Raw genomic sequence first — 15616 nt, 5'->3', positions numbered from 1 at the left:
TCTCAATAGAGAAGAATCTTTCTTGCCTAACTTATTTTTCTAGAAACATCTCCTTGACCTTGCCTGCTTCCTTAGCTCAGATTCCCCTTCAATTGCCTCAAGCACTTCTAACACCTAATTGTTTCTTGTTGTCACCAAGGCAGTGTGGTTCCTAAATCCCTGTGCATCCTCAGTTTTCTCTTGCTCTCTTTCTGTTGTTGGTCACTTTTCAAAATTTTCCAAAGATATTTTCTGAAACCTTGACATGCCTTCTACATAGTACTGTGGGAAACAACACAGTCACTCACTGTCTTATTGCACTGCAAAACTTTACATGTCTGTCTTCGAGAATATGTAGAGTGTCTCCTAAGGTATTCAAAATGTAGGAGCTGGTGTGATTGACTATCTTATCAAACAATAGTTACATTGCTTTTTGAAATGTCATAAAATGTCAGAGTACATTGTCTTAGGATGTACATTTGTGGGTTTTAGTTATCTTCGCAATGGTAGGAAGAATAACCTAAATGCAAAAGGAGAACACAAATAATTTGATAGGTTGCTTTACAGGTGTTTTTATGATAACTCTAGTGGAAGTCTATGCTATTTAATGAGGTACTGTCATTTTCTGGTTTTTTTTTCTTTGATCTTTATAGCTATCTCCAAAAGGATGTTTTTGAATACAGAAAGCAATATGCAACACTGCTAAGATTCTGATGACAATACACCAAGAACAAGAATGGGAGTCAATTTATTCAGCAATTCTACTGTTGTAAACAGTTCATCAATCAACCATAAGCAGTTAGAGGGGCATAGCCTCTGGGAAGTCATTACTATTGCCACTGTAACTGCAATTGTAAGCTTAATAACCATAGTGGGAAATATTCTTGTAATGATATCCTTTAAGGTTAACAGTCAGCTCAAAACTGTCAACAATTATTACTTGCTGAGCCTTGCCTGTGCAGATCTCATCATTGGGATATTTTCTATGAACCTTTATACGTCCTATATACTCATAGGCCATTGGTCTCTTGGAAGCCTTGCCTGTGACCTGTGGCTAGCACTGGACTATGTAGCTAGCAATGCCTCAGTAATGAACCTTCTAGTCATCAGTTTTGACAGATATTTTTCCATCACAAGGCCTTTAACTTACAGGGCCAAACGCACGCCCAAAAGAGCTGGCATCATGATTGGTCTGGCTTGGCTAATTTCCTTCGTGTTGTGGGCACCTGTAATCTTGTGCTGGCAGTATTTTGTTGGTGAACGAACAGTACCACCTGAAGAGTGCCAGATACAGTTTCTAGATGAACCCATTGTCACCTTTGGTACTGCAATTGCTGCTTTTTACATTCCGGTGTCTGTGATGACCATTCTGTATTGCCGCATCTATAAAGAGACAGAGAAACGTACCAAGGACCTTGCTGAACTGCAGGGTTCAGAGTCTGTGGCAGAGTTTGAGACAATAAAGCCTCAGAAAGCTCTCCTGAAGTCTTGCTTCAGTTGCAAGCAACAAAACTTAGTCAAAAGAGAGAGGTGTCAGGCTTCTTGGTCTTCATCTAGTCGAAGTACGTCAGCCACGGCGAAAGCCTCTCAGGCAGCGAGTACTTGTATCGACTGGGCCAAGGCTGACCAGTTAACCACCTGCAGCAGCTACGCATCATCAGAAGAGGAGGATAAACTTGCCGCTGACTCAGTTTTCCAAGTAACTTACGGAAGTCCATCTAATAGTAAGGCAGAAGAGTTTCATGAGAGTACAGATGTTGTTGTCAAAGACCAACCTGAAGAAAATGATTTTGAGAACCAGAAATACTTTTTGTCACCTGCCAAAGACCACATACAGAAAAGTAAAAAATGTGTAGCCTATAAATTCCGATTGGTGGTTAAGACTGATGGCACCCAGGAAGCCAACAGTGGTTGCCAAAAAGTAAAAATAACTCCTTGTTCTGCTGCTCTGTCAAAGGATCCTTCCATCAAAAGCATGGATCCAAATATAAATAACCAAATCACCAAAAGGAAACGGATGGTTCTTATAAAGGAGCGCAAAGCAGCACAGACTTTAAGTGCCATTCTTTTGGCTTTTATCATGACATGGACTCCCTATAATATCATGGTTTTGATCTCCACATTTTGCCCTGAATGCATTCCAGTAACACTGTGGCACCTCGGATATTGGCTATGCTATGTGAACAGCACTGTTAACCCCATGTGTTATGCCCTCTGTAATAAAACTTTCAGGAAGACTTTTAAGATGCTGCTTTTCTGCCAGTGGAAAAAGAAAAAAGTGGAAGAGAAACTATACTGGCACGGCAATACCAGACTGCCATAATTGCTTTTGAATAAGGAATAAGGGGAAATATATATATTGATGTAACTTAGCAAATTGACTGTAATTCTGTCTTTTCAAAGCTGTTGCTTTATGTGTCTAGTGGTTAAAAAAATCTGCTGATAAGTTAAATTTTGCATGAAAATAGTGCGTGCTTGGGATAAAAAGTCAGTGGCTGCTATGAACGACACAGTTTGTTTTTGACTATGCAGTAGATCTGCATTAAAGTGACTATGTTTGGGGGTCTTATGTCCTTTCTTTCAGCCTAAGAATATGTGGAGTAAATTATGAACTACTAGAAATTAGACTGGGATGATCATCCAATCATTAGGTTAGGTCATCCAGTCTTTCTCCCTGTAATTCCCTGTGTTTCTATAATATATTTTCTATTGAGTTTTCAATGTACCAAGCGATGGAGGTTGTACTACTTTTGTTTTGAGACTTTTCCACCTGCTGTTAAAATGCAACAAGGAATATGTAAAGGGATAAATGCTGTCATGCCCAATACTAAATGGTTAGGGAGATTAATAATACTCAAGATGAACACACGTATTGCAGGAGATTTTAATACTGATAAAATTTCCACTTTAAGGAGGACTTTTGTGGAGACATTGGAGGGGCTCATAGTGAAGGGAATAGATAATGTATTTTCTATATGAAGAAGCCAGTCCCAGTCTCATTCCCAATCCATCATACAAGTGACTGTCATCTGCAAAAATGGTGTTGATTAGCAGATATTTCTAAATTTCTCCAGTTCCCAGTACCTCTGAAGGAAATTTTAAAATTTTATGCAATACTGACAATGGTACAAAACACAACTGACTGTAAAGCATAATGGATACAGTCTATCTACAACACAAGGAAAGCCTTTTTCCAAATCACCTTTGTTGTGCTTCCCCTGAGCCCAGAATTTTCCGTTACTGAGGGAATGATGTAGAACAAGAGAAAAATAAGGATTGGTGCACTGTACGTGACAGAATTGGCATCCCTGAAAGATTTTTTTAAAGTAACTTTTGAATATTTCTATAAAACTATTAAGGACACTTTACACTTTTTGTCTTTGAATAGCTTTACAAATACTAGTCAGTATCAGGTGCTTGGAAACACAAGTAACCTTCAGGTACTGTCTTTTAGTCCAGCAGAACCATTTCTGCTACCGTACCGGGGGCTGGAGTCAACCCCTCAGGTGGCTATAGCTTCTGGGACTGGGTTGTACTGGCCTAGTTACAATGACCTGAGGCACTGGCCACTAACTGAGGTTTGCTGGGGCTTTTGGTGCCGGGGCTGAACTGCCTGTGCCTGACTGATGTCTGTGATAGATTGGCAGGAGTCCTGCAGCACTGACTGGGTGCATAAGCAAGGGGCTGCCTTCAGCAGAAGGCCATTGGAACAGAGCTGCTGACCTGCCTCTTTCTGGCAGGAACAAACAAGAAGCCTCAGGAAAGACCACGAGAAAACAAAGTTAATGACAACAGGAGTCACAAGGAATGAAGATGTAAAGGAAACAAATGTTTATGAATGAATGAGAAATATCTTCGAGTACTCAAAGTTCAAATTCAGTTCTAGCCTTTCTATTAAAATTCTGAGTGAGATACTCTGGAATATTAGTTTGGGACAATCTTCCTATAATATCTGCTATACACATTAGTGGGACATTATAGTGGTGACATGACCCAGTTGCACATTTCAGGGATTGTATTAGTTATCATGAATGTACCATTGCTCTCGGTGAAATTATTTGTATAATTTATTAAATTATCGTACCATCAAAAATTTCCCTACAGATAAATAATTCCACCATTTCAACAATCACAGTACAAGTAATTAACACTTGCTTTATCCCCAGTCTCCATAGGGCAAAATTGTGTCAGTGAAAGGTTAGCAGTGTAATAATGTAAAAATATATTCTCTAAATTCATGATTGATTTTGTAATGCACCATACTGTGCCTATTATTTTTTGTGCACTACCATATGATTACTTCTTAAAGGAAAGCAGAGGTTTTTATAAAGACCCTTTCATCAACTTTGCTCTGTCACTATCCAGAGCTTTTCCTGTGTACAGTAACTATGTACACATTGGTTATTATAGTGGGTTTATTTTATATTACATTGGATCAGACATTCAGTAAACTATGCTTGATTTTTAGCAAATGAATGTGCCCCTCTGGGGCAAAAGCTGTAGTTAATGGCAAAATTTATGAGGTAGTAACAGTTCCTGCTAGCTGCACTGTTATTGCTAAAATGAAGCATTGGCTTCTACTGAAATTAAATGGGATATTTTTTGTTGGTTTCGATTTCTGTTGAAGAATGTTCTGTAAGTGTTTATGGACTCTGTGCTCAGCTAATGTATTAAAATACATAGTGATGGATGCAACAATGTTGATTTATTATAATTGTGAAATATGTGCTCAAATTATGCTGCTAGCACTTAATCATGTGAGAGATTACATGGCCAAACATGAGTACATTGTAAATATCAAGAATTATATAAAGAGGTATGTGTTGCTTTATTGTTATGTAGGATATTTTTTCTTAAAAAAGAAATCAAAATCACAAGACAAATGTGGTTGTCATCAGAGTATCACTTAGTACTTAATTATATTTTGTACCTTTGAAAAGTGTTGTGGGACTTTTGCAGTGTAAGACAATCTTGTTGTCTGTATTTCTGTAATTATAATGACATTTTTACTGATCCTATAATTGGTTATGGTCATGGACTAGTGAAATGTTTTTTGTAAAATTACATTTTATTTATACATAATTACATACACATACATGTATGTACAAATATATGTATGTATTATCAATAGAGATGCATAAATATACATCCCTAACTAAACTTTTCAGAGACCCAGCAGCTTTTATATTTTTGAGTATTGAATTTTCCCACAGACTTGAGGTAGGATTTTTGCCTCTACCTTTTCATATATGCCAGCCTCCCTGTATGTTCCAGATCCCCATAAATTATCAACTAACATTAATTTTCTGTAAATATAATTTATGTTTGTAGATAAATAATTGGAATAGTTCCCAGAATTTTTGAACAGGTATAGAACACCTGGATACCGTTGTGCACTTTCCGTGACTACTCAGAGTGAAGAGCTTTGCAAAGGACAGAAAGTCATGATAGACCATAAATGCAAGGGTTTCCTTTATAGAAAAAATCTTGTTGAATTACGAAAGAATGAAATCAAAAGACTTACAGAGAAAATAGTCTAAGAACCTGTAAAATATGATAGAGAATATTTTTCTATTAATTATACAATTCAGTTGCCAATAATGCTTATCCTACTCAACTATTCATGTCAATTATTAACTGCTATTATCTGTTGAAAATTATTTTTATTTGTGGATTTTTGTTCCTCATCTCATTCCCTGCACTGGGAAATATGGACTTGAGGAGTCTAGATCCAGAGGCAGTGATGGACTTCAAGGCAAAATACTTCACTGTACTTTCTCATCACACTTTAGATGTTGTTCCAGTTTTAGAGCTGAGTCTCATAAAAAGTCCCCATCTCTAATTCTGATCATTTTATCTGGCACGTAGGGCTTTTTCTCAGTGATCTGTGACATTGCCTCCTTGTCATATTTGATAGATGACCTGAACACGTCAAATTAATGTAACTGATAAATCTTAATGCAAATGCAGGTAAGGATAGTCACATCCTTGAAGGAATAAAAATCTCACTGAGGTGTGGTAAGCATGCTAAATTTAACTAAGTCATTACAACAAATAAAGAATCCCATATCGGTGCTGTTTTCTCTTAGAATGTAGTTATTATGGAACTGGATACCCAGTTTAAAACTGAACTTAATAGTTGTGGACTTTGTTCAGATTCTGAATTTTGAATAGGATTTTGTAAGATGCTTCTTTACTTGTGGTAGGAAACAGTTTCCAAATTGCCCATTCGTAGTTTTGGATTCCCAAAATCTTCATATTGAAAGAGAATTTTTGGATGCTTCCTTTTTAAAGTTATTCTGTAATTTTTAGGGGACCTAATTACTGCTGTCTTCCCTAGATTCTTTGCTCTAGGTAAACAAACAAACAGAGAGAATGATGTAGCTTTCCTCTGAAATTCATTTTCTTTCCTTTCTATACAGATAGAAATAGTATGAAGAATATGAATATGTTTCTTACTTAGGCTTAGTGAGAAACAAAAACCTGTTTCCTCAGATATACCTAACAATCAAGCTGGAGTTACTACAGTCAGTTTGCTGTGAAGTGTACATCTAGGTGCCCCTCTGTTGGAAAGAACTCTGCCCAAAAAACTCCACACTGCTTCCTTCTTTTTGATATTAGAGAAGGTTTAAAAGAATGGCCCACATTCACTACTTTTATGAGCTACAAAGCAGGGTCAGAACTTTCCTCTGAAATGCCCGCAGTGTTTGCCTTGGGGACTCCAAGGCCTCCATCAGTTCCTGTAATGCTCCTGCAGCTGCTGGGTAATCAGGCTTTTCTGTTTTGAAACAGCCTGCTAGTCTTAACTCCAGAAATGGATACTGTGTCTTTTCACTTAACTACTTGGCTTTCCCCCTACCAAATCAGAGAGAGGCCAATTATTTCATACATGGTCATCCCAAGTCTCCGTTGCTGCCTTTTGAACCCACTAAGAAATTTTCTTCCACATACAATTAACGGTTGTGTCATAATGCCTTAAACTTTGACCATTCAAAAAAGCATCTTGTTTACAATTTTATTAATAGCGTTGCCATAACTATAACTAGTTTAAAAAAATTGATAACACTGTGTTGTAAAACATGAGATAATCTGTGACTATTAGTGGTTTCAGAAAGGGATGATGTTGCAATTGTTCTTTCTGTCTTGGTAGGTGTATTTCTTCAGAATTAAGGAACTTCAGTTTTCATTACACTCAGTAAAAGTGCTGCCTTTTACTCGATACTTTTGCCGTTAGCCACTAAATGCCATTCGCTTCTATGTGTATCTGCTGATATATCAGTCAGTCTTCCTCAAAAAAACCCAAATCTTTGAAGTCCTTCAAAAGTTTTCTTCTCAACAGGTACTTCTCCAAACCCGGGTTGCTGATGGCTCCTGTTTCAGTGGACATTTTAAGTTTGGGGGTTATATAGAATCCCCAGATTACAATGCCAAGATATAAACTGTAATATCTTTTACTCCTTACATGGTGCAGCTACCTAGACATAGTGGAAGTCAGACAGTTGGTTTTACTGTATGCTGTCCATAAGGCCTCCTTAGGTGTGCAATTCTTCAGCTATGGGAGGAAGAGTGGAGAGAGGGTGCAGAGGAGGATACCAGCTGCGGAGCACAGCTGCATTCAACTCTGCCTGGGCCCTGATGCCTTCTGAAGTGCAGAAGATGTTAGAGTGACTAAAGGACTCCTTGTTAATTCTAGGAAATAAGAACGAGGTGGGACAGCTAATGTTGTTAATTTATTGATGCACAGGATTTTCGGTCCTAAAACCACTTTGTCATACTTTTAAACCTACGGTTAACACATAAAAAAAGTTACATGAAAGGTCAAGAAATCAGAAACAAGAGCAAGCATTTTCTCATGTGAAAATTGAATGATTTTTAAAGACAAAAATAAATAAATTATGAGTTGATTAATGTGGTATCGGTATGTGAGAATGTGCTTGTCTTTCCTGCAGTTGAGAAAACAGGGATAGGGAGAAATGCAAAGTAGCAAAGAGGTGAAGAAAAGTATTTCATTGCTATTGTTAGGAGACTGCTTGTTAAAAAAGGAACGTCTCCCATTCACAGGTGCTTAGAGCTGAAACCTATTACTCTAGACCTTGTCATTTTGGAAAGATATTTATTTGACCTAATAGGCTTGTTTCAGCAGATACTTGTGGGAAGACTCTCCTCCTTTCTTATACTGCAGGCGACAGTATAATCAGGAAAGGCTGAGAGAGCATAGGAGAAATGTGATGGGCAAAAGAAAACAGGAGTAGACAGAATGGAAACCTCCATGCTTCAGTCTGAGATTTCACTGACTCAGTGTTGAAGGCCAGCTGCCTTCTGGATTGCCTTTCTGCAATCTGGTGATTAAGGTTCAGCAATGGAAGAAAAAAAGTCTGTTAAGACAGTCTTTTGCTAGGGAATTATGACGTAGAATTTAGTCCACTTTTAACGGTTCCATGGTGGTGGATGTTTTGGAATATTCTTACTTTGTCCCAAATTCAGCTCCAATAGTAATATCCATCCATAGTTTGTTTAGAAGTGTGGAATGTACCTCAGTCCCAGAGTTCCATTAAATGTCTTTGTTTGAACTGAATTGATATTTCTGTCTTTTTTTTTCGTCTTGCTTGTAGACTTCTTATGAGTTTTTATTGCATTTTTATCTAATTCCTATACTGGAATTCAGTATCAGTATAGGTCTGTAGGGCTCTAGTTAATACTAGAGTTCCTCCAGAACTGGGCGGCTGGATTTGGGCTGCCAGCGCCCAACTCATTTATACAACTTATTTGCAGAGTCCTTTCTTTCAAAACTCTCCAAAACAGGCCAAGGGTGGGCTGCAGAGCAGGCTACTTGCCTTTGATGATCAGATGCAGCCTGTGGACTTTCTGTTATGTGCTTTGATGTCAAGGTTATTCAAAACATATTTTTGGAAGGTGTGTGAGAATCTGGCTATATAGCCAGGAATTCAAATAAAAGCTATGGGAGACTGGCAGCACTTAGGTGATTTTCTTGTATCCTCATTACTACTTTGGAGGCATCCTGATAGAGTTACAGCAGAACCCACATTAAATTGACTCAATGATATAAACTCAATTCAGGTATTAACTGTCTCCTCCTGTATCACGCTTCTGTCTTTGAACACAAATTCAGGGGACAAGAAAAATCAAATGCTGCAAAATTGACATGTGTGCTGGGTTGGCGTCACCCACGCAACATAGCTGTATCTCTTTCTGAAAATGTTGCAGTGCATCATGAAAAAATAAATATTACTTTTTTGGCTTTTCTGCTTCTCAATTAATTTATCTTCTTAAATAATCCTGATAGTCTTAGTCTTTTCAAAACACAATATGATTTATTTTCTGTGAAGCAATTTTTGTGAAAATGATGATATTTTATCATATTTTAAATTAAAAAGCAGGAATTTGCCAGTATTTGTTTGTTGAGTTTCTGTAACTGAAATATCTAAGAAAATATACACGATAATCTAATTATTATCCTGACACTTTGTATAATGCAACAATTAAACCTCCTCAATTATCATTCAGCTATTCCAATGGTATAGAAATGTGTGAAGGAACTCAAACAGAGGTAAAAGAAAACAAGGTCTTCGAGGTTATCAAAGCTAAAATTCTTTTATTTATTATTTTAAAACTGAAGAATATATAATTTTTATTTTATTTTATAATTAGAAAAAGGCAGTGTTTAAATACTGTCAGGTCTGAGTACCAAAACAATTGAAGCTAGCAAATGTGAAATAAATGCAATGCTGTCTTTTTTTCTCACAGTATTAAAAAAAAGAGAAAGATGAAGCACATCATGGAACAGGGAGAAGCAACAGTCAAATCATGGTAAACAAAGTGAAGTGATATTCAGGAAAAAATGAAGCAATAAATAAACAGTTGCAAAATCAATTTGATCTTTTAAAAAATGTGTTGTCTGAGTTTCTTGGGGAAATATTCAGATGGATTGTAAGCTTTGGATTAGTAGCTTTAAATGGCAAAGCTGACAATCCCATTAGTGCTGGGTGCTCTAAATTGAAGGAAGAAAAGAAAAGCTTATGCTGAATATTTCAATGTGTACGGGATCATTAAAAAGCAGAGATAAAAGAAGAGTCAGTGAATGGGGAAAGAAGCCATGGGAGATAAGGCTAATTCCAATTTTATAAATTAAAATACTGTTCACTAAAGTTAGAAAGAAAAGGCCTGTTGCTGCCCTGTGGTACACAATACTCTTCAATATGCATTTTGTAATGTAGGCACTTCACTGGAAATTTCTCTCATGCATGATATATGAAGATGTGCAATTATAGGAGATCAATCATGAACATTGATACTGGAACAAAACCTTCTGAAATGCAATTATATTCATGTATATATTGTATAAGACATCATGTCCTGGATTTCATACCTGGCTTGTCTTACGGCTAAAATACTATAAAATCAATTTTTTAAATCTTCTGTTTATTTAACTCTTGTGGTAGAGGCCTCAGTTTCTGACAGTTTCTCACTTGTGTGGTTGGCATATTTCTATGACATGGTCCAGTCCTGGAAGATATGTTATCATAAATCCCTTGCAGAGGCCCAATTTAAATTTTCAACCATATTTACTTAGTGTGATTATTCAGTCAGTGAGTTCACTTCAGTCACTGGACAAAAAGTCCATGTTCCTTTCAAAGTACACATGGCTTATCTACAGTTCAATTTTCTGACATGGGCAGGACTTTGATGGAGATGACAGGTGGTGCTCAATGGGTTTGATCATCATCCATGCAAACTTGCATAGGCGTTGCTTGTTGCAGTCTTTTTGCCAGTATATCATGTTCCTACGGTTTAGATTTGCTCCAGCACACGCGTCGTACCACCAGCCTCCCCCAGGAATGTCATTGAGTTCCAGTTTAGCACAATTCAGAAAGTAATTGTCATTGTCTCTGTCCTTGGTGGTGAACTTCTGGTTGTCATGGAGATAGGCTTCTGTGTCCAGGGTCAGCGCATCAGTGGCATTACCTTTGTATAGACCGACCCTAATGCGGTATTGAGATTCCTCACCTTCAATAAGGAATGGTTCATACTGTCCCCATTTAATTTCAGCATTTAGGTTTACAAGTTTAACTCCAAGTATATATTGCACAGAGCTGCTAGTTAACTGATGCATATATTCATTTCCTAACCAGTGGTTCTCATGAACAGAGCCAAATCCATATTTGTAGTCCTGCCAGGTCCTGTCAAAGTCGACAGTACTGTTGGCAGTAATGTGCTGGATTATTGTCCAGCCACCATCCTGCATGTTACAAGAAACAACAATAGGGTCCTCTTTTGGTTGGATGATGTAAAGACCATCTCTGGAATTTCCTTTGGAGCGCTGAAAAATCTCAAAACAATCTCTTGGATAGTCTGAGAAAAAAAAATAATTAAAGTAAATTTCTGCTCAAATCATGAATTTTAGAATTTGAACTCTGTCCTTTAGAGTGAGTGAATGATTGTCTTCTGATTGGAAGCTGACTGACTTCATCCCAGATGGTTGGCACTCACTCAGCTAAAGAGGGAAGACTTCAGGACAGAAGATGCAGCAAATGTTCAGAAACTCAAAAAAAGGTTTGTTACCCTGTGATACAACAAAAGTGGTATTGTATGGTCTCATGACCAACAGATCAAAAGTACACTAAACAGTCTGGTTAGTATAAAAAGCAAACAAACAAAAATGATGACAAAAAAAAGTGCCCCCAACTTTCTGGAAAGAGAAGGGGACCATGAGTGACTATTTTATCTACTACTGGTCCTGTAGGGAATTAGATCATACAGTCTTCTCACAGAATAATTAAATTTCTTCTCTTCCAACTGAAAGGCACTGTAGACTTCACAAACTGTCACTACTCTGATAGAAATCCTTATCTAGTTCCCAATCTAATTTTAATGACTTCCACTGTCCATCTTCATTTCTTTAGTAGTATTCTTTAGTTAAATAAGTGCTTCTTCCTGTGTAATAAGCCCCCATGTACCATGAGAAAACTTATATTTTTAATAAGTCTTTGTTTTGTTAGGGTAAGTTGTTAGGGTAAGTAATTTCTTTTATTATTTCATGTAAGATAAATCTTCAGTTCCTTATTTGTCTTAGTAGCTTTTCTGCATCTCTTCACTGGATAATCTCCTAGAATGTGGGTATAATTTGCACACAGTATTGCAGATGGCCTTATACGGTGACACTGATTCTTTCAAAGTCTTACTAAAACATCTTTGTTGGTATTTTCTAGGATTGCATTTGTATTGCTTAGTTTCCTTTAAGCTGGAGTTTTGTTCTTTGAAACTGGTAAGGTCCTCACCTTGCAGTAAAACCTAAAATTTTGTACTTTATTTTTCATCTCAGTGGTATTACTTAAGAACATCTGTGGGGTTTTCTACATAATATTCCTACTTTTTGTATTTGCATTTCTCTCCTTCATGGTATCATTAAATTCTATCATCTAATTCCTATTTCTGCATTGGTATACTCCATAAGAATATTGAAAAGATAACTAATTAGCAAATACTTCCAGTCTCACCTTGACTTTATGGCTTACTTTTCTACCCAACTCATTTTCATTTTCTTTTCAATCTCAGTGTAACTCTAGCATCTCTGATTTAATATTGTATTGTATCATAGGTTTTGTAGAAATCCAGATGGACTAAACCTGTTAAATAATTATTCAATATAGTCTTTTATATTTGATATTTGGAAGTTTATTGATACTTCTAAGCCACTCAAGACAGATTTACAGGAGTATATAGGCTTTCTGAGGTCTTAAGTTTTCTGCCTTTCATTTCCTAGTAGAATCTACAGCCATGAATAGAATAAATTTAAATCTCAATACTATCTGCATGACATTATTAAATATCCTGAAAGAGCAGACCTGTGTACACAACCCTGTACCCCAGTTGTTAGAACATTCACCTGGTAGACATTGCCTGCCTGCCTCCAAACCTGATCCCATGATTTTATAGAAGGATTATTTAAGTCATGTATATAGTTATGTCCAAGTCAGTGATATACACAGTGACACTTGTATTTACCCCCTCAGTGAACATTATAGAACAATTTCTATCGACAGCTAATGAGAAAAATTTTTCGGCTGATTGTTATAGACAATAAGATTAATTTGGAAAGTAAATTTTATAAATCCCAAAGTGCCATGGGGATGAAAATGAATCAATCCCACTACTCTTTGTGTACATTTTATGTGGGATCTACTCTGGTAAATGTATTAAAAGCATACCAAGCTGGATTTTGAAAGCTAGATAGGTTGCCTCAATTATAGGTACCAATGGGATCTAAGTATTGAGATGTAAGATGTAATCTAGGTATGATTGTTCTAAGAATAAGTCTTCAAATGTTACAGAATTTTATTTAAAAATATGAACAAACAAACAAACAAAAACAAACAAGCCCCCCAAACAGAACAACAACAACACAAACCACAAAAACCCAATAATGTGTTGATTTCTCTTGAATTAGATGGCTGCAAAGTAAGGTTTTTAAAGATTTGGAACTTTGCGGCAGGACATGTTCATATTGCAAACTATTTTTTCAGGGCTAACTTTCAAATATGTGAGCTGAAAATGTTACAACAAAGCAATAAAGTAAAACACAGCACGCATCTAAATCTCTCACTGTCTTTGTGAGTACCTTTTTCATTGGCATTACCCAGTCTCTCATAGTCTCTCTGGGGGAGAAGGTGGGCATTAGCCAGGACCACTGCCTCTTTGGTGCTCAGTGACACAGTGCATTGAGAGAGCAAGAACAGCATAAATCCTGCTGAGCTTGTCAACAACATCTTCCTTCTGAGTCAGTTCTCCTGCAGAAATACAGAACTGTAACACAGATTAGAGCTGAAAATGGAAATATTTAGGACTTTTAGTGTGGAAGTCCTGAAGGAGAAAGGCTCTGAAATACCTAGCTTCAACATAGTAGGCCTCTGTCAAAATTGGCTTCTTCCATCTTTGAGGTTCCTCTCCTTTCCTGGTGTCTCACACCCCATTTCTGACTAGTCATTCCCGTGACACAGAGAACTGTGCTGCGACACTTAGAACATCTCTCACCTCTGTCACCTTGTGCCATGCTGGTGATGCCATGCTGGGCAATGAAAAAAGCCATTGAGAGTAATGTAATGACAAAAGAAAAAGCACATCTTATATTTATCAGAGTTGAATTTCTTATTCCCTGAGTCCAAACTACAGTGAAGGAGAGACACCAATGGTCGAATTGGCAGAAACAGTAACATCTCTGCTGACTGTCTGTAGCTCAAACAGTACTCAAAGACATGGCTTTCCTAATGCTGGGAATGTTTCCATGCACTGGAAAACTCACTTAAGCACATCTGAACTGTGCTTTCTGTGAATTTCTATCTACAGGTTTAAATAATAGGTCACAGGTTTAAATCAGATTAAAAACCCAAAAGTTCAATAAACAAATCAAAAAGAACTTTCCTTTAGCCTCTCCAAAACCAAGAGTGCAATATATTGAATTAAAACAGCTTTGAGCCTCATTTTATCCACCTTTTGGGGTACAGAACTTATAACCCTCCATCTGATACAGCAAGAAGTCTTAGGCTATTACTAGACTAAATCCTGCAGTCGTCACTTAGGCAAATCCCAGATTCTCTGAAGAGGAGTTTCTGTATCAATGACAGTTTAGACTGAATCAGGATAACGAATGTTTCCTATATTCTCAAAGGACACATTTACTTAGTCTCTAGCCGAACTTTTTTAACTTTTTAATTTTTTCTTTAATTTAATTTTTAAGGACTGGGCTCTCTACAGTGACTTTGATGAAGGCAGAAAATAGATCCAGCAAACAGCTCTTCAGTCAGAGCTTATTTCCTGCCAGTGTCAGCACACAGTCTGCAGAGGCCAGTATCCTCCGCAGTGGCTTATGTTGCAACAAGACCACATTCCTTATAAATCTAATGACTTAGCAGCAGATTCAGCAAACAGTTTTCCAGAGTGAAAAAATATTCAGCACATTTTTAAAAAAAATGTTCAAGATAAATCAACATAATAAAGCTCAGGTTTGAGACTTAAGTTTTATACCTACCATACAAAACACCAGCAAAACAGAATTTTCTACTCTACCTAAAACTATTCAGTAATAACTATGATTTACTATTAGCATACAATTTGCTGTTTTATGTAAAGTTGGTCATTTGACATTAGGATCATAATAAATTGGAAAATTACCTTCCATGAAATTTGGAAGTGCTTCCCTTAAAGCATTTAAGTTTCCTGTGCCTGTATTTCCTACTGTCATGTATCATTTTCCCTGAAAGCTTCTATTATTATTGCTATTACTAACTATTAAATTTTAAATGACTTGAAATCAAAACTTAACCCACAAGCATAATTAAACTTCATGAAATTTGACCTTCAACCTGGAGTTATTTTTTTAACTGTTTCATCTTTCTTTTAGCATTTTTGAATGAGTCAGTCTTTTCTTTTTTCACGCATATTTACACACTGAAGTTATTTACATATCTGTTTAATTCCAGAATAGAAGTTGATATTATAAATTATTAAGAAATCACCCAAAGAAAACAGCCCTGGGCATGCATCTTACCTCTTTGAAGTGAAGACTGGCAAGGAAGAACACAAGTAAATGAGCTCACTCTCTACAGTTGTACTTTGCCTGCTA

At 36.8% G+C, this 15616-nt stretch overlaps 2 protein-coding genes across 7 annotated transcripts in view; one reads left to right on the top strand and one right to left on the bottom strand.

Moving 5' to 3' along the window:
• Positions 1 to 8554, top strand: part of CHRM5 (cholinergic receptor muscarinic 5) — a 63029-nt gene extending 54475 nt beyond the window's left edge. For all 6 annotated transcript variants that reach the window (XM_027717023.2, XM_027717020.2, XM_027717019.2 and 3 more), the window contains one exon: positions 633 to 8554. In XM_027717023.2, the coding sequence (XP_027572824.2) occupies positions 716 to 2302 (1587 nt within the window). In that variant the 5' untranslated portion in view covers positions 633 to 715 and the 3' untranslated portion in view covers positions 2303 to 8554. The remainder of the gene's footprint in view (positions 1 to 632) is intronic.
• A 1066-nt stretch (positions 8555 to 9620) lies between these two features.
• Positions 9621 to 14829, bottom strand: LOC113985846 (fibrinogen-like protein 1-like protein). Its single transcript, XM_027717027.2, has 3 exons — positions 13883 to 14829; positions 13616 to 13800; positions 9621 to 11349 (listed from the first exon to the last, which is right to left on the bottom strand). Exons 2-3 carry the CDS (start codon positions 13761 to 13763, stop codon positions 10649 to 10651), a joined length of 849 nt encoding a protein of 282 aa, XP_027572828.1. The 5' UTR covers positions 13764 to 13800; positions 13883 to 14829; the 3' UTR covers positions 9621 to 10648.
• Between the last annotated feature and the right edge of the window lie 787 nt (positions 14830 to 15616).

This window comes from Pipra filicauda, unplaced genomic scaffold (assembly GCF_003945595.2).
Source record: "Pipra filicauda isolate LSUMZ 115617 unplaced genomic scaffold, ASM394559v2 scaffold145_size1923396_pilon, whole genome shotgun sequence".
Taxonomy (NCBI): Eukaryota; Metazoa; Chordata; class Aves; order Passeriformes; family Pipridae; genus Pipra; species Pipra filicauda.
This window is presented reverse-complemented; position numbering and strand designations above follow the sequence as displayed.